The sequence below is a fragment of the Bubalus kerabau genome, chromosome 5 (assembly GCF_029407905.1).
Source record: "Bubalus kerabau isolate K-KA32 ecotype Philippines breed swamp buffalo chromosome 5, PCC_UOA_SB_1v2, whole genome shotgun sequence".
NCBI classification, from domain to species: Eukaryota; Metazoa; Chordata; class Mammalia; order Artiodactyla; family Bovidae; genus Bubalus; species Bubalus kerabau.
Genome location: NC_073628.1, coordinates 101,640,675 through 101,667,687, shown reverse-complemented (window position 1 = coordinate 101,667,687; position 27,013 = coordinate 101,640,675). Strand labels below are relative to the sequence as shown.

Here is a 27,013-nt window from a genome sequence, read left to right as displayed (position 1 = left end):
CCTTGACTCAAGGAGGAAACTTGAACTCACAAAGTGGACATGGGCTTGTGGATTACCTGCCCGCCTCCATTTGCTCCTGGGCGCTCAGGCATGCAGGCTTGTGTTCCCAGGGACTGCCCTCCCCCCTCTCCACTCCCTCCCCCACATTTGTCCTGGGGAGTATGGGCTGTGGTGCAACAGCTTTTCAAAGGGATATTAGGGATCCAGAGGGTGGGAGTCAAAAACCAGGCTGTCGGGGTTCCATAGAGCATGGACCAGTCACATCACCTGTTTATTAGCTCACTATGTTTATTGAGCACCCGCCACGTGCCAAGTTCCCTGGGGACAAAGAGGCACACTTGGCCCCAGCCCTGCCCTCCAGGAGCATACAGTCCAGACAGCTGGCCCAGACAGGTGGTAGGACAGCCCACCTTGCCAGGAGCTCACCCTCCTGTCTTAACATTGACTTCTTCAGTGATGCCCGCAGCTTCCCCAAACCTGCCACTGGAGTCAGTGCCTAGGTCATCACGAATTTATGTGACATATAGCCCAGTTTAATGACTACACCCCCCCCCGCCCCAATCAGCTCTATCTTCTTGCCCCAGTGCCCCAGTCCCTCACACAGGCTGGTTGGACTGGGAACTGGGCATGGGGAGTGAGGACTCCCCATCTCCCATAAATGCTCCGTGAAGCCCCAGGAGATGCTGAGAACATGACTGAGTTGGGGGGAACAGGTGATTATCTGGCACCCGCTGCTGGGATCCACAGCACCCCCTCCCCTCCGGACCTTCAAAGTCTCACTGGCTTTCATGGGGAAGCCAGAAAAGTCTTAAGAACAAGTTGCTTCCACTTATCTGTCCTGACAGTAGCAGAGAGCAGTTCAAAAGAGAAAATGAGAAAAGTGGACTCCTGTTCCTCAACCTGCCATGTCATCCTCTGAGTTTCTGCTGCCCCAGGCTAACCGCATCAGCACGGGCTCTTCAAGGCAGCAAGCTTCCTCCAGGCCACAGGGCATCCTCACTCTTGTAGTATCCCTCTTCACACCCCAAGACCACCGGGCTTGGTGTGCAGTACACAGGTGCTAACTTAGTGCTTGAGGGAATAAATCCTTCCTGAGCCTACCTAAGGAAGCCCCCACCTCTAGGCACACAGCCCTGGGGGCATCCTGTCCCTATAATTAACTGGAAGCTTTAGGCAGGAAGCCAGGAGTGGAGGTCAAGGCTCCCCCGCCCGCAGAGCCCTTCAGGCCACTGCTGCCGCTTGCCCAGAGGTTCCCAGGATGTTGGCAAGGAGGCAGACTCATGCGGGGCTGGGAGAGCATGACCAGTCAGAGCAGATGGCTGCACCTGGCTCAGGTGAGCTCCTGGCCCAGCCCCTGGGCTGCTGCCAGCACTGGGGCAGGTGTGTGGGCTTTGGGGGCAGCTGTGACTGGTCCAGCTCCCAAGCCCTTCCGCCTGCTGAGGCAGGAGGCTTTTTCCAGCCCAGACGTCCCACACTAGGGCTGAACCTGGGCCTCTCCCCTTATTTCCTGGGTCCCGGTGGACTTCAGTCTGCCAGCACAGATCACAGACATCCGGATCTGCCCCGGTTGTAAGTACCAGGCTGGTCCCTCGTGGTGGGAACGGGAGCCGCCTCCAAGAGCTTCCTGAGTCTGTCCAGCGCCCCTGGTCCCACGCAGTCAGCAAGGTCCGTAGAACGGCCCAGGGGGCTACCAGGGCCTCCAGAGACCCGAGTTCCGGGGAGGTTCGGGTGGTGAGGGCGAGGGGGCGGGCGGCGGGGAGGGCGCTGGCGGGCCGCAAGGGTCCCCAGAGCGCCCGCCGTCGGAGGTGGCGCTGGCCGCCCTCCGGCGCAGGTGTTCCAGCAGGCGAGCGCTCACCGCAGGCTCCAGAAAGCGGCAGGTGGGTAGCACGCGAGCCAGGCGCGCCAGGCAGGCTCGGTAGCCCTCGCGGTAGCTGTCGGAGGGTGCTGCGGACGGAGAGCGGCGTCAGGCGCGGGCTGGAGCGCTGGCCGCGGGGCCGGGCAGGGGCGGGGTGGGGTCACTCACTGGGCGCCGCCGTCGGGCCGGAGGACGCAGGCAACTCCTGCAGGAAGCGCACGGTCATTTCCAGGATGTCCGCTTTCTCCAGCTTAGAATAGCGGGAGCTCTGCGCCGGGCCACGAAGGAAAGGGACAGAGAAACGTACAAACAAGACAGACCTCCCGCAGGCTGCCGTGAGCACCGCGCTCCCAGGAGCTGGGTGCTCCGCGCGCCGTGGCCCGCGGTGGGTGGCCTCCCCGAGCCTTGGGCGCCGCGCGTTGGCCCCTTATCGGCTCCTGGGGCAAGAGGATCTCTGCCTGCCCGGCCTCCTCGCCCCGCGCCCAGGGACCCCCTACCCCCAGCCCCAGTGCGCCCGGCGGGGCCCCGAGGCCCCAGCACTCACCTCCCTGCCCAGCAGCGGCAGAATGAGCCCCTTGAGCTGGCTCAGGCTCTCATTGATGCGTGCGCGGCGCCGCTTCTCCAGCAGCGGCTTCAGGCTCTGCAGGCGGGCGTGTTGGCCGAGGTTACGTCCAGGCCCCAGCCCTCGCCGCTCTGCCCCCAGACGCCAGTCCCCTGGCTCCTACCTTGCGCAGCTCCGCCGGGTTCCCTGCCCTCCGAGGCAGCCCCATTCTCGGTGGGAAAGCGGCGCCGCTGTGGGGCCGGCCCGTGGAGACCTGCGCGCGAGCGCGCGGACACCGAAAGAAGACCGAGGCCCGCAGGGAGGTCCGGTGCACGACCAGAGCGGGAGCCAGTGGTGCGCGCGCCACGCCTGCAGCCCGGCTTTAAGGAGGCAGCGGGCCCGCCCCGCCCCGCCCCGCGGAGTCAGGCCGCCTTTGGGTCCCACCTCCGCCTTTGTTCCTGCTCGGGGTGGGGGCGGGAGGGGGGACGGCGGCGCCCCCGGGATCCCGCTCCAGGCCTTGGCGTCCCATCTGCGGCGGGGTCGCGGGCCTGGGGCGTGGGCCTGGGGCTCGGGCCTGGGGCGCCTTCCTCCCAGAGCACCTGCGGGGGTGTGTGTGGGCTGTAGGGAAGAGGTTGGGGCCAGGCCCTTGCCCTTCCTTGTCCAGCGCCGCCTTTCTTCCCTCGTTCGAGATCAGCGGCTCCTCTGAGCCCCGCCCTGGGCCTGGGCAGGGGACCCAGGGGCGGCGGGACCCCCAAGTCCCCGGCGTCAGGGAGTTACTACTCAGCTCAGGTTTCTACTACGGGGAGGGACTCCTCGCCCCATCAGTTGGCCTGAGGGTCTGGAAGGGGAGATTGAGGCCCGGAAAGAGATCTCAACTTGCCCCGGCTCCAACGGCTGGAAATTGGCCAGGCAGGACTAAGCCCCCTGAGGCTCCGTAGAGTCCTCCAGCCCTCACCGACTTAGGGACCACCTGCCCCCACACATTCGTCCTCGGTTTTGCATAGGGAAACTGAGGCCCAAAGAAGACGAGGCAACCCAGGAGCACTGGGAGCTCATTTTCATTTCACTGGCTCCACCTCCGGGCTCCCACCCGCGGGACAGTCGGAGCTCACGTGACGGGCGGGGCGGGGCGGTCCTGGGCGCAGTCTCTCCCTGCCCGCCCGGGCCCCAGCGGCCCCGGGGCCCGCCTCCGCGCCGCGTGGCCGTTGCTGCCGCAAACTGGCTGGGCGTCCCCCGCCCATCTGCTCGAGGCTGCCCGCCCTCAACCGGCTGGCCGCGCAACGGCCAGCACGGCGGACCGCCAGGCCGACCCACGGGAGGAGGGCGGGCTGGACCCACGGACCCCGGCCTGCCGAGAGGAGGAACCACAGGGTGGAGCCGACCGGCGCTGTCCCGGGTGCTGGAGGGGGCCCTCCCCTCCACCAACCCATCTCCGAGCCCCACCTTCGACGTTTGGCCGAAGTCCCCAGGCCGCGTGCTCCCCCCGCAGGGCTTGAGAGGGCAGCCCGCCATGCAGGAAAAGGACGAGCAACCTGGCGAGTCGGGGAGCTCGTGCTGCCCAGACCTGACTGACTACCTTGTGTGGAATACGTGCTGTACCCTAAGGGCCGTTTGGCTCTCACCCCCTTTACACCCCATGACTGTGCTGCTGCTGCTGCTTCTAAGTCGCTTCAGTCGTGTCCGTCTCTCTGCGACCCCATAGACGGCAGCCCATCAGGCTCCACCGCCCCTGGGATTCTCCAGGCAAGAACACCGGAGTGGGTTGCCATTTCCTTCTCCAATATGAAAGTGAAAAGTGAAAGTGAAGTCGCTCAGTCGTGTCTGACTCTTAGCAACCCCATGGACTGCAGCCTACCAGGTTCCTCCGTCCATGGGATTTTCCAGACAAGAGTACTGGAGTGGAGTGCCATTGCCTTCTCCGATGACTGTGCTAGCTATTAGAATAAATCGGCATATTTAGCGGAGTAGGGCCTGGGGATGCCTAAGCCACTGTCTCCTCCACTCGTTGAGCTCAGAGCTCCTATGAGCTGGTCTCCTCCGAGGTCATTAATGATTCTTTAGGGGCTCAAAGAAAAGGACCTCATGGATCCCTCACTGATCCCCACCTACCACACCTGGGCCACATACACTGGCTCATTCGTCTTTGTACCAACAGCCCCCCTGCACCAACATCTGCATCCTGGCTGAGAGACCCTGAACCTGACTCCTGGGGAAGAAGGTTCTTCCTAGAACAGCCCTGTCCATGTCTGTGGACCACCATTTTGAAGCCTAAAGGGTGGGGGAGAAAACTCCCTTTTCAGTTACCCCAAATTTTATTTATTTGGGCTTCCCTTTGGCTCAGCTGGTGAAGAATCCATCTGCAATGCTGGAGACCTGGTTTCAATCCCTGGGTTGAGACGACCCCTTGGAGAAGGGAAAGGCTACCCACTCCAGTATTCTGGCCTGGAGAATTCCATGGACTGTATAATCCATGGGATCATAAATAGTCGTACACGACTGAGTGACTTTCACTTTAACTATTTATTTATTTATTTATGTCCTGCAGCATATGCAGAATCTTAGATCCCCAACCTAGGATCGAATCCATGCTTCCTGAAGTGGAAGCACAGAGCCCTAATCACTGGACTGCGAGGAAATTCCAGTTACCCTGGTTTTGTTTTGTTTGTTTTTTAACCTTTCCTTTTTAATTGTGTTTGTTTATTTACTTGTGGCTGCACTGGATCTTCATGGCTGTGTGGGCTTTCTCTGGTTGTGGCAAGTGGAGGCTACTCTGTAGGTGGGGTACATGGGCTTCTCATTACCGTGGCTCCTCTTAGAGCGGAGCACAGGCTCTAGAGTCTGCAGGCTTCGGTATTGTGGCACGTTAGCTCTGCAGTTTCAACTCCTGGGCTCTAGACTACAGGCTCAGTAATTGTGGCACATGGCTTCATTGCTAGGCAGCATGTGGGATCTTACTGGACTAGGGATCAAACCTGTGCCCCCTACATTGGCAGGAAGATTCTTAACCACTGGACCACCAGGGGAATCCCTACCCCAGATTTTAAAGTCCCTCCTCTAGTCTGCCATGACTGTTCCCTTCGTCAGAAGAGTTCTGGGGGGTTTGCTGGTTTATCTGGAGGAAGGAGTCATTTATAAGCAAGGGAACTTAGGTAAGACAACCCAGTGGACAGAATTCGGGGATGCAGGCTTTAAGGAAGCTGAGACCACTTAGGGTTCAGTGGGGACACATTTCACCTGGGTCCCTGCCCTTGAGTGGGGAGACGGGTCTGAACAGCTGTTTTCCATGTAACTGGGATGGGCAGATGCCTGACCCCAGAAGAAGAATCTCCAGGTGGAGGAGGGAGCCCCTAAACTGATGTCTGGAGGGTGGGGGACACTGGAGGTGCCCTGGGCAGGGGGAACTTCAGGGGCAGAGGGAAGAAGGAGAGGCACAGGAGCATCTGCCTCTGAGCTTTGCCCCTTACTATTTGTGTCACGTCGGGCAAGATAAAAAGCAAAACCAGGACTTCCCTGGTGATCCAGTGGATAAGAATCCATCTGCCAACACAGGGGGTTTGGCACCAGGATCTTCCCTGGTCCTAGAAGATCCTGCATGCCATGGAGCAGGTAAGCCCGTGTGCCACATCTACTGAAGCCCATGCTCCTAGTGCCTGTGCTCTGCAACAAGAGAAGCCATGGCAGTGAGAAGTCAGTGCACCGCAACTGGAGAAAGTCTGCAGCCAAATATAAATTTAAAAATTACAATTAAGTTAAAGACCAAAGCAATAAGCAAAACAAGAAGAACCTCCATGTGCCTGCTTTCTCAGCTGTAAAATGGGTGTAGTGTTGTGCCTCTCTCATAGCATCCCTGTGGGATTAAATACGCAGATGAAACTTGGCATGATGCCTGGTAAGTGTTAGGTCTTCCAAAAATGTGTTCTTGCTGGTTATGGGCTCTCTAGAGATGCTTGGGAGGATCCAGTGGACACAGTGCAGCCCAGAAAGGACAGAGAAGGCCTGTATCTCAGCCTGACTTAGAGTGGCATCCTCAGAAAGGAGTCTGAGAAGATGGTCAGCAAGGATGGGTGCTCACAGGTGACTCCTATGGAGGTGTCCTTGTGGGCAGTGGCGGGGGGACAGCTCTTCTGCCTTGACCAGTGCCATAACAGCAGACATCACTGTGATCTGATCCCCAGAATGACAAAACCATGTGATAGATGAGAGTGTCCAGGAATGAGGGGCCCCTTGGAAGGAAGGATAAGAATTGCAGGGATTTTTTTTTAATGGAGAAAGCACAGGGAGGGGCCTTCAAGATAAACTATTTTACAGGCTTCACTGGTGATCTAGTGGTTAATACTCTGTTCTCAATGCAGGGGGCATGAGTTCGTTGGTTGGGGAAGATCCTGCATGCTGTGTGGTGTACCACCCCCCAGAAAAGAGAAGCCACTTTAGTTCTTTGTCCTTAAAGTACCCCTAACACTCAGGGTACACTTGCCACTATGTAGGCTATAGGAGGGCTGCTCTAGCAGGCACCAAGTGCCAGCTGAATCGCTGACACTGCCAGGCTAAGACTCCTCCCTCCCCTGGTCTGAAAACCACTGGGTAAGGGTCCTAGACCCCAGCAGTCACAGGTCCCGTGGGGGAGTGAGGTGGGTTGGTGTGGTGGTAGTGGCTAGAAACCCATATGGCCACTGAGGCCCAGAAGATCCAGTTTAGGAGGGTACCATGTGGCTCAGATGGTAAAGAATCCGCCTGCAAGGCAAGAGACCTGGGTTTGATCCCTGGGTTGGGAATGTATCCCAGAAGAGGGCATGGAAACCCACTCCAGTATTTTTGCCTGGAGAATCCCCGCGGACAGAGGAGCCTTGTGGGCTACAGTCCATGGGATCACAAAGAGTTGGACAGGACTGAGCGACTAATCTCATGACACTCCAAGTCCACTGCATGTGGCGCCACCTAGTGGTGGCCCCAGGTAATTGGACACCCACTGTGCTATTAAAAAGCAGACGTTACTTTGTCGACAAAGGTCTGTCTAGTCAAAGCTATGGCTTTTCCAGTAGTCATGTACAGATGTGAGAGTTGGACCATAAAGAAAACTGAGCACCGAAGAACTGATGCTTTTGAACTGTGGTATTGGAGAAGACTCTTGAGAATCCCCTGGACTGCAAAGAGATCCAACCAGTCCATTCTGAAGGAAATCAGTCCTGAATATTCATTAGGAGGACTGATGCTGAAGCTGAAGCTCCAATACTTTGGCCACCTGATGAGAAGAACTGACTCGCTGGAAAAGACCCTGATGCTGGGAAAGATTGAAGGCAGTAGGAGAAAGGGACGACAGAGGATGAGATGGTTGGATGGCATCATCAACTCAATAGACATGAGCTTGAGCAAGCTTTGGGAGTTGGTGATAGACAAGGGAAGCCTGGTGTGGTGCAGTCCATGGGGTCACAAAGAGTTGGACACAATTGAGCGACTAAAACACACACATACACACACACCTCTTCCTGGAGGCCCCTTCACTCTAGGCATTTCCAGCACCATCCTGTGCCTGTCCCACTAGCCATTGGGTAAAGCAGCCCCTGGCAGAGCACTCGCAGGGCTCCAGTGGGGAGGTGGTGAGGAAGGGCCACTCCCATCGGGAGGAAGGACACCGGATGTTTCAAGGTCGCTGGGTGTGCTGACTGAGTTCTCACAGCTACACAGCCCGTCTTCCAGCAGTTCTTTCTCCTGTCCAGCCCGCGGGGCCTCCCTCCAGCTCCCACGAAGGGCTTCTGGCCAGGCAGGCAGGCAGATTGGTGCAAGTGTGCTCTCCTGGCCCACTGCCCTCCCAGGGCCATCCTGCACCCTTGTGGAGGGGTCCCAGGCCTGCTCCCCGGATGACTGCTCTGGAGTGCCTCCCCTGTGCCCGCCCCCTCTCGCTCCCCAGCCCTTGCAGCCTGCTTCTCTGTCTCTCTTTATTTGGCAGCCTCAGGGCCCCAAGCTCACAGTTGACTCCCCCACCCCGGAGGGTACCTCTGGGCGATCTCTGAGCCCAGGGTCTCTAGGACCAGAAACCAGAGTACACCAGGCCTTCCTGTCTTTTTCCCCTTCTTTCTCACCCTTCCTTGGGAAATCTGAAATCTGAGGACAGTTATTGGGGTCTGGGGGACCCAGAAAGGCTGAGGGCCCAGCACCCATCCCACCCTCCAAGGCACAGACCCAGAACCCCTTAAGGACTTGTTAGGCCCGTTCCTGGTGCATGGCCCTTGCTCCCCAAGTCTCTCAGGCCTGGGGCTTTCCTCTGTGCGCCTTCGAATAAAGCCCAGCCCACCGCCCCTTCCCAGAGGGCGCTTCCCCGGCTGCCCACGTAGCCTCCACCACTCACTCCCTAGCTCCCCGTTTTCCTGTTCTGATCACACGGTCACTGTTTGCTGGCTTGTGTCCCCAGCGCCTCCAACTGGCACGGGATTGATGAATGAGTTCGTCTGGACGCTCTGGACGGCTCTCGAATTCGAACCCAGTCTGATCACCCTCTGGGGTCTCCGTTCTGACCGGAGTATAATAAATTAGGAGAGAAGTTCCTGGGCACACCGCCCCTGTGGCAGCAGTCCAGCGCTCGGAGCGGAGGCGGAGTCGGGGGCGGGGCGGGGGCGGGGGAGGGGGGCAGGCCCGAGCCTTAAGCCGGGCGCCGCGGGTGCCCCCTGCCCCAGAGCGCGGCGGAGGCCGAGCTGAGCCGGCTAGGCAGCGCGCGCGGCACAGAGGCGCCGGGCGGGCAGCCGCTCCGCCTCCCAACCCGCAGGCCCCGACGGCCCGGCCGCCGGCTCTCCCTGTGCCCGAGGAAGGGCGTATGGCGCCTCGGGGGACGCGCTGAGCCCGGGTCGCGGCGCCGCAGGCGGCACCATGGCCCTGGAGCAGGCGCTGCAGGCGGCGCGCCAGGGCGACCTGGACGTGCTGCGGTCCCTGCACGCCGCCCGCCTGCTGGGGCCCTCCCTGCGCGACCCGCTGGACGCGCTGCCGGTGCACCACGCTGCCCGCGCCGGCAAGTTGCACTGTCTGCGCTTCCTGGTGCAGGAGGCCGGTCTGCCCGCTGCGGCCCGCGCGCGCAACGGCGCCACGCCGGCCCACGACGCCGCCGCCACCGGCCACCTCGCCTGCCTGCAGTGGCTGCTCTCACAGGGAGGCTGCGGAGTGCATGTGAGTTTGCGCCGCTCACTGGGCCCCCGAGGGGCTTCCTTCCCAGGAAGGAGTTCTGGCCTGGAGCCCTCGTGGCTCAAGGGTGGATGGTTTGGAGCGCCGCGGAGCCAAGCCAGATTTGGAGTTCCCTCCAAAGGACTAGGGACAGGGTGGGCTCCTGTGTTGAGAGTACCTGAGCAGATGCTCTGGCAAGCCCTCGCCACCACCTAGATTACCAGGTGAGAAACCGGAATGGAGTTGGGCTGGACCGGGATAGCATTTAAGGTGAGGGTGTGGGAAACTCACTGATCCAGGGAGTCCTGGAGAGTGGGCGAGGGGAACAGAGGGCCTGGAGTCAGAAGCCCATGTCCTTCAGGATCAGGTCTGGGAAGGGTGGTGCACAAAATCTTGCAGCCCACCCCAGGCTGAGTTGCATGTGTCCCTAAGGAGGGGGGGGAGTTGGTAAATTGGGTCCTTCCCAGGATTTGAGCTGATCCCAGGACATCAGCACCCTCCCACCTCCCATCTTCTTCAGCTTAGCCTGAGTCTTCCTGCCCTGAGACCCCACCTGGTCTCACTCAGCGGCCACGGGGCTGGTATCAGCCAGTCTGGCCTCTCCTGAGTGGGATGAAAAGGAGGCAGCTCAGGTCTGGTGTGTAGCTTTCCTGCTAGTCCTGCCAGAAACAGAGCATCCAGCAGGGTCTAGGCCTGGGATCCAGGTGTCCTCCCAATCCCCTGGAACTGCCAGTCCATCAGGACACTGAACAGCAAACACACAGGCTAGAGAGTAAGCCAGGTACCACCAGGTACTGCTAGGCCATGTGGGGGGAGCATCAGGCAGCTGCTTGGGCAAGGTGGCCAGAGAAGGCCCCCCCGAGGAGTGACCTCTGAAGGAAGTTTTGGCTGATGGGGAAGAAGTGGCCAGGTGATGACCAGAGAATTCTGAGCACAAGGAGCAGGAAGTACGAAGCCCTGAGGAGGACACATTCTGTCCTGTGACGGGGACAGCAAAGAGGTGAGCATGTCTGAAGTGGGATGAGGCAGGGAGAAGCCAGCAGGGCCAGGTCCTGTAGGATCGTAGGCTGGGTTCAGAATTTGCAGGATCCTATGGTTGTAGGGGAAAGCCAAGGATGGAGGGACAGAACTCATTTTCCTCTTAGCAAGAGACCACTGTGTTAACTGTATGTAGTAGAGGAGGCAGGGGCAACTCTGAGCTGGCTGGCTGTGCCGTAGGGATAGCCAGGCCCCATTCCCCCCGCATTTTAGCCTCAGGGTGGCAAGGCCCCCCATCCCACCCTTCCTGGAAGATGGCCAGGTCCCTTATCTCCAGGCCAGCTCTGTTATCAGGAGTTCCTGGCATGTGGTGCCTCCTCATCCTTTTGGGAGGTGGCATGCCTCCCCGATTCGGGTGTCCAGCTTTGACCGGAAGCCTCCCCAGCCACTAGAGAGGAGGTAGAGGAGCAGGTGGCCTTGTGCCCAGCTTATCAAGTCCCCCGCCCTCTAGCCCCAGCCAGCTTGGGTGCTGGGGGCGGAAGTGTGTATGTAGGGGAGGATGACCTCGATCCCAGGCCCTGCTCAGCCTGGGGAGATAAGCAGCTTTAGGGTGCAGGCCACAGCACGTGAGGCTTCTGGGGCCTCTGGAGCTGTTGAGACCTTGGGGACAGGTCACAGGCCTGTGATCCTCTCCTTCCTGGGGCCTCCCTCTCCACCCCCACCCAGGGGCCCAGAGCCATCAGGATCCCCTGGAGCCTCAGGCCCACTGTCCCCAGGCCCAATGGGAAGTAGGGTTTTTCTCAAGAGCTGGAGTGCAGGACATATTTCACTGTGGGCCTGTCCAGGTCACTTCTAGCCAGTTTTGTCCGCTGGGCTCAGGAAGTATGTTAGTCATTCAGTTGTGTCTGACTCTTTGCAATCCCATGGTCGCATACACTGTAGCCCTCCAGGCTCCTCTGTCCAGGGGATTCTCCAGACAAGAATACTAGAGTGGGTTGCTATTTCCTTCTCGAGGGGATCTTCCACTCCCAGGGATCAAACCTGGGTCTCCTGCATTGCAGGCAGAGTCTTAGTACTGTTTGAGCCATGAGGGAAGCTGCTGGGCTCAGGAGGACAGACTAAACCAGTCTTCTGGTCCTCCACAGGCATTCCACACACAGAGGCCTCTCAGCATCGTCCTCTGCCTCCTGTGGGCTGTTTCTCTGCCTCCCCTTCCTCTCTGCCTGTGTTCTAGCCCATCAGCCAGTCTGTTTGTCCTCCACCCCACAGTCTGACTGTGACCTCCCCACCGTGCCCCTGGGCCCTGTTCCCTTGCCCCCTCACTTCCCGCATTTCTTAGAGGCTTCCCTGGTGGCTCAGATAGTAAAAAATTCTGCCTGCTGTACAGGAGACCTGGGTTCGATCCCTGGTTCAGGAAGATCCCCTGGAGACGGGACTAACAACCCACTCCAGTATTCTTGCCTGGAGAATCCCATGAACAGAGGGACCTGGCAGGCTACAGTCCATGGGGTTGCAAAGAGTTGGACACGACTGAAGCAACCAACACTTCTTCACTTAGAGGAGCCTCAGCAGTTCTCCTGTGACTGAGATGCACCTTCTTTAAGCTCAGGGTCTCTCCAGTTACCGCAGCCTCAGCCACACCTGTTCCCACAGTGCCCACCTCCACGACTGCCCCACCCCCCTCCCCGTGCCCCTGCCAGGCTCCCTGCCTACCTCTCCAGCATCCCACGTGCTTGGTGCTAGGAGCTCGTTCTGTTCCAGACCCGGTGCCCACTCTCCCAAACTCCGAGCCTCTGAGTCCAGACTTCTGGGTTCTCAGTGTCTCCCCACCTTGGCCTGAAGGTCACATACCCCCTCCCACGACAGACACACACACCTGGATGTTCACAGAAGATGCTATCAGCACTCCTGGGCCCAAAGCATTGGCCTGTCTCCTTTGGAGTGCCGGGAGGGGATCTTGCTCAAGCCCTTCCCTGGGGCTGCCTCTAGCCCACACCTACCACCACTGGCTAACTGCCTGGGTCCTGCCCACCAGTAGCCAGAGGCTTCCTCCTCCACAGGGACACAGCCTGTTCCCTGGGGGCTGGGAGCAGGGAGTCTCCTGGGGTGGGCGGCTCTCTGCACTGAGGTTGGGGTGTTGGAGGTACATCAACCTGGAGGCCTCTTTTTATGGGATACTTGGGGAGGGGGAGGGCGAGGGGGGGGCGAGGGAAGGGGCAGGGTTAGATGCAGGGAGTACCTCCTCACCCTGAGAGCAGGCCCAGTAGCCACCCTTCCTGACCCAGTGACTCCTTTGGGTATTCCCTGAGCATCTGGGTGACAGGTGCTCCTGCTGGGACAATGACAGGCGCCATGTCCTGAGAGCCCAGCATGCAAGGCATGGTGCTGCGCTGAGGACTGACATTCAGAGGGGGCCAGTCAGGCACCAGAGGACAGAGTGGCCCTGGTGGCTGGTGGGGTGCAGGAAGTGGTCTGAGCGAGGCACAACTAGGCTTAGGACTAACAAGGTCTCCTCCCACAGGACAGAGACAATTCTGGTGCCACAGTCCTGCATCTGGCTGCCCGCTTTGGCCACCCCGAGGTGGTGAACTGGCTGCTGCGTCACGGCGGTGGGAACCCCACCATGGCCACAGACACAGGCGCCCTGCCTGTTCACTATGCCGCCGCCAAAGGAGACTTCCCCTCCCTGAGGCTTCTCGTCAGGTCCCACCCTGAGTAAGGACCCTCTTCTCCAGGGGGCTCTGGGTGGGCTGGCGGGGGCTCTGGGGGATACCTGAGGTTGTCTCCCTCTGCAGCATGCCAGGGGAATGACTGCTTCTGGGCCATCCCATGGCCAGGGGCCTGGCCAGAGACCGTGCCTATACAAGCTGACAATTCTCCCCTCCTGGTGGGCTGCCCACAGCCACAAGCCTCGAGCCCTGCAGGCAGATCCTCCCCAGCCCACCCCAGCTCTGGAGATGGCCACACAGACCACTTCCCTTCCCCAGGATCCTTACCAGCCTGCAGCAGGCGGCCCTCTAGCTCTGGCCTGGGTTAATTTGCAAGACTGATCTAAATGGGGCATAGAGATGACGCCTAGCAGCTCCTAGACTCTAGTCAAGAAGGAGGAGCCACGGCTGCTATCCAGAGTGAAGGGAGGTAGCCCCTTGCCCAGACCCTCGCCCTGTCTCCTGGCCTGTCACAGAGCAGCTTGTCCTCCCCTGTGGCCGGCAGCTCATTCCCACTAACCAGGGGAGTAGGGCTCCCAAACCCCCTGGGGCCCTGGGCAAGCGGCTGGTCGGAGAAAGCAGCTGAGCCATAGGCTGGGTGCACCCCAGGGTGGGGTGGGGGTGCAGAAGAATGGGGTTCAGTGTAGATCCTGGGAGTCATGGAGTTCCTGGGGAGGAGGGAGCCAGGTCTTAGATGTACCTGGAGGGAAGCAGGGGTCCCGGGGAGGATACCACCCAGACCCAGAGGGAGTGGGACACCAGTGACCCTGGGACCTGAAGTGGGAACTCTGACTGGTGACCTTTGTCAGTTCAAGGGGACACCTGGGAAATAAGTGGAGACAAAGGACCCAGCCTCAGGTTGAGAGCTACAAGGTGGGATGGCCTGTCCTCACCCCTGAGGGAGAGGGGGTGGGGTGGCCACTGGCCGCCAGGGAGCAGGCAGGAGGCCAGGCTGGCCCCACAGCCAGGTGGCAGGATGGCTCCAGTGGGCAGCCCCTCGGGCAGAGGCACATGGTGTGCAGGTGGAGCAGCTGAAAGCCCCTAGGCTCGGCCCAGGATGGCTGGGCCTGGCTTGTTCTTGCTAAGCAAGGGCCCCTGGTTTGGTTAATGGGAGACCAGCAGGTGCACCTTGCGGGGCAGAGGTCTCACAGCCGTCCCCACCAGAAGCCTCTGGGTACCACTTTGGAGTGAACCCTCCACCTCCAGACAAGCCAGGGTCTGGGTCACATCAAAATCATTGGGATTTCAAGGAGGAGTGCCCCAGGCACCCTTGGGTGTCGGCTCCCATCCTGCAGCCGTCAGCACCCCTGGGGGCTGGTCCCAGACTCCCTGATGGACTCCCAGGTAAGGACTGGGGCACTGCGCCTGTGTGTGTCCCCACCTCGGTGGTCCTCACCCCACCCCCTCACCCAACACGGAGGTCCCGAGAGGGGAGATACAGGCTGTGCTCCTCCTCTCACACCTGCCAGCCTCCTCCATCGCACACGGTGGGTCCCAGGAAGCCAGTTTGATGGCAATGCCAACTTAGCTCCAGTGGTGTGAACTGAGGACCTCTGGCCCCCACCCCGGAAGTGCTGATGGGGGTGGGGGTGAAGCCCTAGGCTGGCCCCCAGGCCCATCCTTATGGAGAAGTCTGGGGCTTAGGACAAGCCTCCATGGGCTGGGGTTGCAGCCTTAGGAAGGCTCAGGCTGTGCTGGGGGCACCCTGGCACTCAGGGCCTGGGGGACCCTGAGCCCTCCCAGGCCATGCAGTGGGGCTGGCTGTGATTGGGCCCTGGCACCCTCTCTCTGGCCAGATGGCCTGGACCTATGAACCACCAGCCCCCCATGAATCTCAGGGAAGTGGACAGAGGCCTGGGGCTCTGTTCCCACAGAGATGTGTGGCTTGGCTGATAAGGAGGTACTTTTGTGTGACTGTCAGGCTGGGCTCAGGTAGGGGGAGGGGGCTGGGAATTGAGGTGGGGCCTGCTGGCTGGAGGACTTGGGGCCTGGCGCCCACTCCCTACCTCAGAGGTAGAGACTCCTGCTCCCCAAGGCCGGGGACCTCAGGGTGGGAGTGGAGGGCTAGGGAGGGGCAGAGGCCCAGGCTGCGGCAGGCTGCAGGGTGCAGTCAGGGGACCCAGGGAGCCTGGCTCTGGGGGAGGCCACCTGGGCTCTGCTCTCATAAGCCTGCTGTGAAACTCTGTGAATTATTCACGAGGGCTCAGCTCTCCTCGGCGGCAGGTGAGGGAGGAAGAGCTGCTCCTGAGTGGGAAACTTGATCCTGCGCGGGAGGCTGTGGGCAGCCATGAGCCATGGCTGCTCTGGCAAGCTGCAGAGGAGCAGGACTGGAAGTCCTCAGGGGAGGGCCTGGCCAAAGATGGGCTGTAGCTGGGGGCACTGGGAAAGACTGGAGAGTGCAGGAATGGCCCATACCCACCCACCCCTCCTCCAATCTATCCCAGTCCACTGGGCAAGTCCTCCCAGAGGCAGAGGAATTGCCACCGCGACCTCAGCGGCCAATGCCCCGTGGGACCTTCCCTCTGAGCCTCCTGGGGAAAGAGTTCTTAAGCTGCCGGCATGGGGGCTGGCTGGAACTGGGCCGGAGCTGTCCCAGGCCCTGGGTCTGAGGGAGATGGAGTCAGGAAGGTCAGCCCTCCTGGCCAAGGGCACTAATGTCTGGTGGAGGGGGACCACAGAGGGGATGGGGAGCAGGTAGCCCTCAGAGCTCTTGACCATCCTGGCGGCAGCATCTTGGGGCCCAGGAACTGTCTCATGCTCACTCTGCCTCAGCCGTATGCTTGCCAGGGGCTTGAGTAACAAGAAGAGAGCCCTGGGCTCTGCTGGGATGCTTAGGCCTGAGAATCGAAGCTGGGGAGAGTGGTGGGGGTTAGGTAGGGCTCCAGGCCTTGTCTTCCCCCTGGGGCCCTGCCGTGGTCTACCAGTCATGGAGAGCCAGAAAACCAGTCTGCCCAAAGATTTCTGACCAGCTCCCTCCTGCTGAGTGCCCGCAGGGGTCTGACACCAAGCAGCCATCTGAGCCTCACCCTGGGCAGTAGCTCTATAATCAGCCCATTTTACAGACAGACTTGTGTAACTAGTGGCTTATATTTTTTATTTAATTTTAATTTTTTTAAACACCAAAAACATTTTGTACTGGGGTATAGCCGATTAACAATGTTGTGGTAGTTTCGGGTGAACAGTGAAAGGAGTCAGCCATGCATATACATGTATCCATTCTCCCCCAAACCCCACTGCTCCTATCCAGGCTGGCACGTAACATTGAGCAGAGTTCCATGTGCTGTACAATAGGTCTTTGCCAGTTATCCATTTTAAATATAGCAGTGTGTACATGACCTTCCCGAAGTCCTTAAGTATTCCCTTTAAAAAATATTTATTTATTTTTACTTATGTATGTATTTGGCCGCGCTGGGTCTTAGTTGCCGTACGCACAATGTTTTAGTTGTGGCTTGTGAACCCTTAGCTGTGGCACATGGGATCTAGTTCCCCTATCAGGGCTCCAACCCAGCCCACCTGCATTAGGACTGCGTTCAGTCCTAGCCACTGAACCACCAAGGGAGTCCCCTCATCCAACTCATACTTATTGAGGATCTGCTCTGGGCCAAGTACCCAGGGCACATCAGTGAACCAAACAAACAAATGCCCTTGCCTCATGGGGCTGTAGAATCAGAAATGGTGTCTCCGAGGGGCTAGCTGACCGGCCGGGGTCCCACTGGCTCCCTGTGTGGCCTTGACCAAGCTATACCTCCTCTCGGTCTGTCTCCCACTCCTGTTGTTGTTCAGTCGCTCAGTCATGTCTGACTCTTTGCAAACCCATGAACTGCAGCATGCCAGGCTTCCCTGTCCTTCACTATCTCCTTGCTCAAACTCATGTCCGCTGAGTTGGTGATGCCATCCAACCATCTCATCCTCTGCCACCCCCTTCTCCTTTTGCTTTCAATCTTTCCCAGCATCAGGGAAATGAGTCGGCTCTTCACATCAGGTGGCCAGAGTATTGGAGCTTGAGTTTCCCACTCCTGGCCCGGGCGCTAATCTCTTAGGGCCTTTCATGTTCATCTGGGATGCCTGTTTTCCTTCCATAATGCTGAGTTTCGTGGAAGCTGGCTGCTCCTGGAGCCCTGTCCAGCTGGAAGGTTCAGGCAGCCCTGGCCTCAAGCAAGAAGCCTCAGCTGCTCACATACTAGGGAGCCCCAGACCTATGGCTCAGCTCCCCCTTAGAAGGCTGAGGGCCTTTGCCTGGGACTGGGGCTGCTGTTCCCTGACAGGCTTCTGTTTCTACCACAGGCAGTGGAGTGCGTTCACTCTCAATTACCACTCCCTGGTCTGCCCTTGTATTTGCTGAGATTCCCTGGGCAACGGAGCCTGGGGGAGCCCACACTGGCACACGGGGGACACTGAGCCAGGTGGGGAGGCTCTGAGAAAGGAGGGACCTGATGGAATCATGGCCCATAGGTAACTCCTGATCCAAGCCTGTCATGGCACCCAGGCCCAAATTGGCCTCTCTGCCCTCTTTCTGTCTACCTGTACCCACCTTTGAGACCACAGATCAGATCCCTGGTCAGGCCACAGGCTTCTCCATCACTGACAGAGAAGGCCACTTCCTGTAGCAGCCCAGAAGCCCTCCTCACTCTGGACCCCCACACCTCACCTGCAGCTGCTCCCTAATCACCAACTCTGCTCTGTCTCTCGGGTTTCCTTACTGCTCCTGCAGCAGGCCGGTGCCCTCTGACCTCTGGCCTTTGCTCAGGTCAACCCGCTTCAAGAATACTGAAGTGGTTGCCATTTCCTTCTCCAGTGGATCACATTTTGCTCAATGGACACGAATTTGAGCAGACTCTGGGAGATAGTGGAGGACAGAGGAGCCTGGTGGGTTACAGTCCATGGGGACACAAAGAGTCGAACATGACTTAGTGACTGAACAACAGCAATGGGTCATTCCCATTCTCTTCCCCAGAAAGCCCAGGGTTGCTCCCTTCCCCCTCCAAGTCTTTGCTCCCTGTGCCTTCCTCAGACTGTCATGTCCCCAGGACACAGACACACACCCTCCCTACCGGTCTTCCTCACTCTCCCCACTACTTGGCATTACTCTCTGTGCACCTTAGCGCGTCCTCTTATCATCTGGATCCCCCTGTAATGAGAGCATCTCTTCCTCTCCATCCTGCATCCCAAGGGCCTGACACTTCATTAATACTCACCGAAGGAGGGAGGAGTCTGGAATCCACCGGGTCTTGTCCGGCCCTGCCTGCAGCTCACTGCCTGTGACCTCAGACGGAACTCCCTCCAGGCCTCCTGGAGCCCATGGGCAAATGGACCAGCTGAGGCCACACACAAGGAGGCATCACAGAATTCCAGGCCCAGCTGCCTGTCTCAGTCACCCCCATGTCTACTCACTCAACAACTAGCACCCAAATGTAACCTAAGTGCCCACCCTGCTAATGCTGGGAATGTAGTGAGTCCTCATGGCTTCATGGAGCCGACTTGGGGCACTCCCAGGGGCAAAGAAGGGGCCAGACCAAGAGCGTGTGTACACACAGAGACGCTCCTGCTCATGCACCAGTGCGTTGGGTGCCCTGGTGGCCCTGGTGGACCCAGGTTTGAGAGGGCAGAGCTCTGCTGTCTTCACTGTTTGCCCCATCCTGGCCTGTGGAAGCCTCCTAATGGGTGTCCCTGGGATGAATGAAAAAAGTGCCAAGACAATTCAAGAGTCACACGTGCTGTGAAGTGGACCACGGTAGTTTGAAGGCACTGGTTGAGAGATTTCTTTAAAATGAGGGAGTCCAGGAAGGCTTTTCTCTCTTTCTTTTTTAAATTATTTATTTGGCTGTGCTGGGTCTTAAGTCATGACACACAAGATCTTTAGTTGCAGCATGCAAACTCTTAGTTGTAGCATGTGGGATCTAGAGTCCTAGCTACTGGACTTCCAGGGGAGTCCCAGGAAGGCCTCTGCGGGGAGGTGAGAGCTGAGTGGGAAAGGGCCTGCCCTGCCAAGACCTGGCTTGGGAGCATAGCAGGTAGAACTGGCCGGGGCAGTGGCCCTGGGGGGTCACACTTGTCCTCATGGTGAGCCAGGAGGGCCTGGAAGTCTGGGAGAATTACAGACCAGTGAAGGCTTATTCCAGGCTTGCTGATGGGTTGGGTGTAAAGCTGTTTGTTCTAGAATCTTCCTTAAATCAGGGCTGCGTTTCTTCCCCAGGCCGGTCCTGATTGTGGATCATTTCAAATAAGTGCAGAGGTGTGATCAGAGAATAAGAGACCTAGCCCCGCCAAAGGCTCCAAGACTTTCCGTTCCAGCGACCTTACCCCACACCCAGATCTAAAAGGGGTGGAGATCAGCCCCTGCCAGACCTCCCTGGGGGCAGAAATTATTGCCAGTGGGGAGGATACTGAAGACACTGTTCTGTGACCAGGGTCTGCCTCCATGGGCAGCTCAGTCCTTGTTCCTCGTGGCAACAGTTGCAGGAAGCTGCCAGCAGTCCTGGATGGAGATTTTCAGCAAACCCTTCCAAGCATCCCATGATTCATTTGTGTCATCCAGGATGACTTAATAGTTACAGTCTGTCCATATCATCTTTGTTCCCAAGAGGAAGAAAAGTATACCTCTTGATTTATGTGATGGTTGCTAGGGAAACTCAGACTTATAAAAGAAGTCAAGTGTTTCCAAAGACTCCTAGAGCTTGGACTAAAGGGAGGGTGGCCTGGTGTCCTTTACTGAAATGGGGACCAAAAGGGTGGGGTGAGGGAGTCTAGAGAGATTTGCTCCATGGGAAAGCATGTAAAGGGTGAATTCCCAGTGGTCAGGACTCTGTGCTTTCATGGCCAAGGGGGTGGGTTTCATCCCTGCTTGGAGAACTAAGATCCCACAATACATGGGGAATGGCCAAAATTTTTTTAAAAATTAAAAAGAAGAAAAAAGCATGTGAATTTCAAGAAACTGCTCAGTGCCTGGATGGTTGAATGGGCTGAGGGGGGTGCCGCATGTACTCCAGGTCCAAGCTGGAGAGATGAGTGGCATTAGGTACAGGTGGCCTTTGACCCCAGGAAATAGATGACCTCACCAGGAGCAGAGTGTGTTTAGAAAGGAGGTTTTGGAGCACCCCAACATTTGGAGGTCAGGTGGCCATCCAGGGCCTACCCAGCCAAGGAGGCTGAGAAGACCTGGCCTGAGCTTGTTGGTACCAAGAGGAGCAGGTGTTCAGGAGCGGGAGGGGACAGCAGATGAGGCTGGTAGTGTGGAGGTGATGGTGTTGAAGCCTCTGGGGGCCACAGGGGGTTGTTAGGTCAGACTGGGGCAGCGGTACCAGGAAGCCAAGACCTGCCTCCCTGGGAGAAAACTTGCTATTTTCCAAGGTTTTCCCCTTTGTCTCTCACAAGAGGCATGAAGAGACCACAACTGTGATACCGATTTGTCCTATGTGGAAACTGAGGCCCGGGAAGGTAAAGAACACGCCCGGCCCTGCAAACTGCAAAGTCAGGGTGGAGGCCAGGGCAAAGGGCAGGGGCTTGGACTGGACTGGTCACCCATGGCGCCACTATGGCCAGAACTCGATGGGCTGGAGCCACTGGGGTCCCCTGAGGCCCCACCCCTATGCTCCAGTGACTCCCCACGGTCAAAATACTGCCCGGCCTGACCCATGCTTGGTGGAGCCTGGATACCCCAGGCCCACAGTGCCCCACCGGAGGCACAGGGAAGAGGGATCCTAAAACACATGGAAGGTGCTAGGCCTTGCTGAGGGCTCTCCAAGAATGTCTCAGGGTCGATTATTATCCTTACTTCATGGACGGCTTTGTGAACGGAGAGCGCATGCAAGACACTGCTTGCGAGCAGCCCGCAGGCCAGGCCCTTCTTGCACTGAGGCCCCCTCTGCCTCTCGAGTGAGCCTGGCTCTCAGTCTCCTCTGTAAAAGAGAAGCAATGCCAACACTTCCCCTATAAGGGCATTAGGCGGACTAGATGGGGGACACGTGTACTGTGCTCCCTTCCACGCTCAGCACAGAGCAATTGTTCAGTGGATGGTACTTGCTATCCCTGTTATGTGTTAATCCTTACATATAACTTATACTACATACCATAAACTAGTTATGTATATGTATACTACCATATACATACACATAAGCTTATATGTATACTACTATATAAATTCGCTTCTCTTTCCATCTAAACTCATTATTTCATTCCTTGTGCTCATCCATATTTTAAAAAGTTATTTATTTATATATTTATTTGGGTGCTCTGGGTCTTAGTGGTGGCATGCCAGCTCTAGTTCCCTGACCAGGGTGACCAGGGATCAAACCTGAGCCCCCTGCATTGGGAGCTTGGAGTCTCAGCCCCAGGACCACCAAGGAAGTCTTTCATCCATATTTTTGTAGTTTTCTTCAGTGAGAGTGAGGGTGCCCATTCTTCTTGCCTCTAAGCTGATGTAGAAGAGGGGAATAAGGCTGGGACCCCCTTTCCCACCCCAGCCCCATGTTCTGGGGTCTCCCAGGCTGGGGGCTGTGACTCTAGAATGGGTTACTGAGCATTTGCTTTGTAGCAGAGCCTCCAGATGGGTGTCAACCAGTGGTCAGGTGGGAGGCTATGGGCTGGACTGCCCCTTCCTGCTCAAGTCCTGCTCTGTGCCAGCTTCTGAGACCTTCTGAGATCTCAGGCTGGCTGGACACCCGTGGGTCATGAGTTACCTGCTGAGCAGGAAGGACTGGGAGAACAAGGCTCCAGGCAGATCTAGCGCCCTGAGCTGTGTGCATTGTCTCAGCCCTCCCTCGAGAGCCCAGTGGGCCCTGGGCAGTGGCCCCTCCAGTCCCCAGTCCCCAGTCTCCAGGACCCCAGCACTTGCTGTGCCTTGGTTGTTGTTGTTGTTCAGTCCCTACTAAGTCATTTCTGACTCTTTGCGACCCCATGGACTGTAGGGTCACCAGGCTCTTCTATCCTTCACTATCTCCCGGAGTTTGCTCAGACTCATGTCCATCAAGTCAGTGATGCCATCCAGCCATCTCATCCTCTGTCATCCCCGTCTTCTCCTGCCTTCAATCTTGCCCAGCATCAGGGTCTTTTCTAGTGAGTCAAGTCTTCACATCAGGTGGCCAAAGGACTGGAGCTTCAGCTTCAGCATCAGTCCTTCTAATGAATATTCAGGGTTGATTTCTTTTAGGATGGACTGATTTGCTCTCCTTGCAGTCCACGGGACTCGCAAGAGTCTTCTCCAGCACCACAATTAGTGCCTTAGTTACATGGTGAATAATTCAGGCCATGCAGTGTTAGTCATGAAATATTAAACAGGCTCCTCCTGAAGCACCAGCATGTGAATGGCAAGGGGGAGGGGTGGGGACACTGGCACCAGGGCGTGGAGGCTGGTGGCCGAGAGCCAGCACCTTCTCCAGGTACGGTGTATGGGTGGGATCATCACCTCACTCCACCGTGACACGGGTTGGGTAATGGAGGGCAGCCAGGCAGGGTCCCAGGCTGAGTGTCAGCCCTGGCCAGTGGCAGTTGTGTCTAAGGAGGAGGTTCCCACATCAGGAAGATGGAGAGATCTGGGGCTGGGTGCCCAGTGGGGGCTGCGGGCAGCCTGCGCAGCGGGCAGAGGTCAGGAAAGTGGACGGGGATGGGGTCTTAGGGACAGGAGAAGTCAGCTGAGGGTCCGAGGGGTATGTGAAAGGGAGGGGCCAAGTCATGGGTGGGTGACAAGAGTGTGGATGATGGAGTAGGGGCCCGGGTTGAGGAGGACTGGGTGGCCTGGTGCCCTCATTAATGGAGACATGGCTGGCAGTTGGATGAGGGAGGCAGGGCATAGATGGTGGGGGTGGAGTGTGTGATTGTCGTGAACAAATAGATGGGGGAGGCATATGGGTGGGAAGGTATGATGTCCGATGAAAATTGCAGGTCCTGGGGCCCAGAGTCCTGATCCAGCCCAGAGGGACTTAGCTCCTACTCTCCCCCACCCTCCGTCCTGGACCCTCTGGGAGCTCCTGGGTCTGGGCCTAGATTGTGGCTCCACCTTGTGCTCATATCTGGTAACTATACCCTGGTGTCCACACCCATTGTGAAGTCAGAAAAACTGAGGCACGGCCAGACCAGCGTCCCTATTCCCCAGCAGCACTCCACTTCTTGAGAGTGGCTCTCCAGTTAAGACCCTTCTGTGGGAGTTGGGAGCAGGGATGAGGGGCAGTGACAGCTGCAAGCTAGGCCCCAAGGAAGCCTGAGGGATGAAGACAGGAAACGGCCCCTCCTCCACTCCCTTGGTTCTTGCTGTGCACCTGGCCCTCCATCACACAGATGTGTGCTCACCACTTACCAGCTGTGTGACCTTTGGCAAGTCACAGCCCCTGGGCTTCAGGTGCCCCTCTGCAAAATGGGAATGACAGTAAGACTTAAGGAGGGTGTTCACTGAGAATCTGCCTGCTAGTGTCACGGCACATGGGACATGCTCAGTGGATGGCATTCACCTGTAGGGTGGCCAGACTGACAACAACCACAGGACAATTTTAATTTTGGATAAACAACAATTAACAGTTTAGAATATGTATGTCCACATGCCCAGTGGGCATATACTTACACTAGAAAATTATTTGTTGTCTCTGGTGGTTCAGTGGTAAAGAATCCACCTGCCGATGCAGGAGACACAGGTTCAATCCCTGGGTCAGAAAGATCCCCTGGAGAAGGAAATAGCAACCCACTCCAGTATTCTGGCCTGGAAAATTCCATGGACAGAGGAGCCCGGCAAGACGTTCATGGCGTCGCAAAGCATTGCACACAACTGAGCGACTAAGCACATCCAAAGTTCAGATTTTTTGTGTGTTTTATCTGGTGACATTACCACTCTGCCCTCTGGGAGTTTAGTCTTCTGGGGGCTGCTGCTGCTGCTAAGTCGCTTCAGTCGTGTCCGACTCTGTGCAACCCCATAGACGGTAGCCCATCTGGCTCTACCATCCCTGGGATTCTCCAGGCAATAACACTGGAATGGGTTGCCATTTCCTTCTCCAATGCATGAAAGTGAAAAGTGAAAGTGAAGTCGCTCAGTCGGGGGTGGCAGAGGCCAAAACAAGTTTTGATCCACTGGGCGTGACAGGTGGCCCATGGAGTGAACCCAGGGCAGTATGGGGCACAGAGGCTGGAAAAGCCTGTTCTTGTAGTGGAACAAGCCTCGTGGAGGAGGGATCTGTACTGAGTCTTTTTAAAAATATTTATTTATTTATTTATTTGGCTGCACCAGGTCTTAGCTGCAGTATAAGGGAACTAGTTCCCTGACCAAGGATGGAACCCTGGGCCCCCTGCCTTAGGAGTGTGTAGTCTTAGTCACTGGACCACCAGGGAAGTCCCTGTACTTAGTCTTCAAGAGAGATGGGAAGAGCATTCCCAGTCAGATGGGGGACGTAATCAAAGACACAGAGGTCAGACAGCGAGGACTCACAGTGACAATGGATCCATGTGGCTGAAAAGGTAGGGGGAGGCCAGATCACAGCATCCTTGTAGACCTCGGTAAAAAGGTGAGATGTTTACTGAGGGCAGAGACTAGCTCAGTCACTAGACGTGCACTGTAGAAAGGAGGCTGCGAGGGGTAGGTGGGGAGCAAGCCAGAGGGCCCCCACCCAGGAAGGCTGGCACAGGACTGTGTCCAGAGGGAGTTGGGGGGCCGGGCCCAGCGACTAGGTCTTCTCCAGTTACCCTCCAGGGCTCCCTGGAAGCGGTCAAGGGGCGAAGGAGGCTTTGGAGGGGGATGGGCGCTGAGAGCCCACGGTGGGTGCTGCATCTTCCGCAGGGGAGTGAATGCCCAAACCAAAAACGGTGCCACGCCCCTGTACCTGGCGTGCCAGGAGGGCCACCTAGAGGTGACGCAGTACCTGGTGCAGGAGTGCAACGCGGACCCGCACCTGAGCGCCCACGATGGCATGACCCCGCTGCACGCCGCAGCGCAGATGGGCCACATCTCGGTCATCGTGTGGCTGGTGAGCTCGGGGACACGTCGGGGTGGGGCCCTGGGGACGGGGCCTGTACTCGACGGGGGCGGGGATAGGAGGGGGCTGGAGCCCAGTCCCCGCCCCTCTCCGCCCCGCCCCCTCTCTCCTAGGTGAGCTGCACCGACGTGAGTCTGTCAGAGAAAGACAAGGACGGCGCCACGGCCATGCATTTCGCGGCCAGCCGCGGCCACGCCAAAGTGCTCAGCTGGCTCCTGTTGCACGGCGGCGAGATCGTGGCCGACCTGTGGGGCGGGACCCCGCTGCATGACGCCGCCGAGAACGGGGAGCTGGAGGTGAGGGCGGGGCGCGGGCGGGCCCGGAGGCCAGGCGAGAGCGGGAGGGGCGGGCGCCCTCTGCTGGCGCCACGCTCGCAGCACAGCTCTGCCCCCGTGCCGAGGTCCCGGCTATGGGCCAGGGGTCCTCACTGAGCGCCCCTGCAGTGCTGCCAGATCCTGGTAGTGAACGGCGCGGAGCTGGACGTCCGCGACCGCGACGGGTACACGGCCGCCGACCTCGCGGACTACAACGGCCACAGCCACTGCACCCGTTACCTGCGCACCGTGGAGAACCTGGTACGCCCAGGGCGCTGCTCCCCCCTCACCGTGTCATTGCACTCCCCTACCCTGCCCCCACCTTCCCTAAGGGGTACGTGTTGTTACCCCTTTTGCCACAGAAGAAGCTGAGGTTCAGAAAAGTGAAGCCCCTTGCCCGAGGTCACAGGAATAAGTGCCCTAGACCACTACCCCACATGACGTCTCAGCCCAGGACCACTGACCACTGGGGAGTGAGGGGATGCAGGCAAAAATATCGGGGGAAAGAGGACCAGCCTCATCGTGATGAGACCCAAGGCTCGGATAAACGACACTTACACACAGTGGGAACAGTACAGTGCATTCACCTGCCCCCAGGTATTAATTAGCTCATTTAACTCTCAGGCTTTCCAGGTGGTTCTAGTGGTAAAGAACCCGTCTGCCAATGCAGAAGTAAGAGTTGCGGGTTCGATCTCAGGGTCAGGAAGATCCCCTGGAGAAGGGCATGGCAACCCACTCCAATATTCTTTCCTGGAGAATCCTATGGACAGAGGAGCCTGGGGGGCTACAGTCCATGGGGTCGCAGAGTCAGACATGACTGAAGCGACGTAGCATGCACATACATCCATTTAACTCTCACCACCCCACCCGCCAGGGACTTCCCTGGTGGCTCAGAGGTAAAGAATCCACCTGCCAATTGCAGGAGGCATGGGTTTGATCCCTGAGTGGCGAAGATCCCCTGGAGAAGGAAATGGCAACCCACTCCAGTATCCTTGCCTGGGAAATCTCATGAACAGAGGAGCCTGGTGGGCTACAGTCCACCGGGGGTTGCAGTGGACTCTTTGCAGTCCATGGGATTGCAAAGAGTTGGACACAACTGAGTGCGTACACACATACGTACCATCCTCTGAGGTAGGAAGTGCTAATGTCCCCATTTCACAGATGGGTAAACTGAGTTTTGGGGAGACCCAGTGGCCTAACCTGGAGATCCCGCTCTTCATCACTACTCCCATGTTTGCTCACTACATGGCTACTTCATAATTGCAAAGCTGTGTTACTCTTTTTAAATTATTTTATTATGGTTACAAAGCCATGAAGTAACCCACTGGGACTTGAGCTCAGGTGTGGGTGGCTCCCAGTCCAGGGCTCTGCCTCATCTGGTGCAGGAGGGGAGGAAAGAGGGCTGATTTCACAGGCATCTTCAGAAGGGGCAGCTTGGCCATGAGAGGAGCTGCGAAATGAGGCTGGGGGAAAGAGGGTCGATGGCCTCTTGCCCAGAGCACTGCATGAGCACATGGGGACAC

The 27,013-nt window shown here is 57.9% G+C and overlaps 2 protein-coding genes across 5 annotated transcripts in view; one reads left to right on the top strand and one right to left on the bottom strand.

The window, feature by feature from the left end:
• Positions 1 to 270: 270 nt before the first annotated feature.
• HES2 (hes family bHLH transcription factor 2) lies at positions 271 to 2,736 on the bottom strand. 2 transcript variants are annotated; one of them, XM_055583605.1, is made up of 4 exons: positions 2,581 to 2,736; positions 2,400 to 2,495; positions 2,024 to 2,123; positions 271 to 1,944 (listed from the first exon to the last, which is right to left on the bottom strand). In XM_055583605.1, the coding sequence occupies exons 1-4, from the start codon at positions 2,623 to 2,625 to the stop codon at positions 1,688 to 1,690; spliced, it is 498 nt and encodes a 165-aa protein (XP_055439580.1). In that variant the 5' UTR covers positions 2,626 to 2,736; the 3' UTR covers positions 271 to 1,687. The 2 variants fall into 2 exon arrangements, with proteins under 2 accessions (XP_055439580.1, XP_055439581.1); XM_055583606.1 differs by having other exon boundaries at positions 2,024 to 2,060.
• Positions 2,737 to 9,175: 6,439 nt separating this feature from the next.
• ESPN (espin) overlaps positions 9,176 to 27,013 on the top strand; it is a 33,997-nt gene continuing 16,159 nt past the window's right edge. For all 3 annotated transcript variants that reach the window (XM_055582440.1, XM_055582439.1, XM_055582438.1), the window contains exons 1-5: positions 9,176 to 9,548; positions 13,042 to 13,235; positions 24,981 to 25,167; positions 25,290 to 25,472; positions 25,620 to 25,751. In XM_055582440.1, the coding sequence (XP_055438415.1) occupies positions 9,255 to 9,548; positions 13,042 to 13,235; positions 24,981 to 25,167; positions 25,290 to 25,472; positions 25,620 to 25,751 (990 nt within the window). In that variant the 5' untranslated portion in view covers positions 9,176 to 9,254. The remainder of the gene's footprint in view (positions 9,549 to 13,041; positions 13,236 to 24,980; positions 25,168 to 25,289; positions 25,473 to 25,619; positions 25,752 to 27,013) is intronic.

Coding starts and splice junctions, on each gene's coding strand:
- HES2 (XM_055583605.1), bottom strand. CDS start 2,625: ATGGGGCTGCCTCGGAGGGCAGGGAACCCGGCGGAGCTGCGCAAG. Junction 2,496..2,580: donor ACCCGGCGGAGCTGCGCAAG/GTAGGAGCCAGG, acceptor GCCCGCCTGCAG/AGCCTGAAGCCGCTGCTGGA. Junction 1,945..2,023: donor CGGCCCGACGGCGGCGCCCA/GTGAGTGACCCC, acceptor CTCCGTCCGCAG/CACCCTCCGACAGCTACCGC.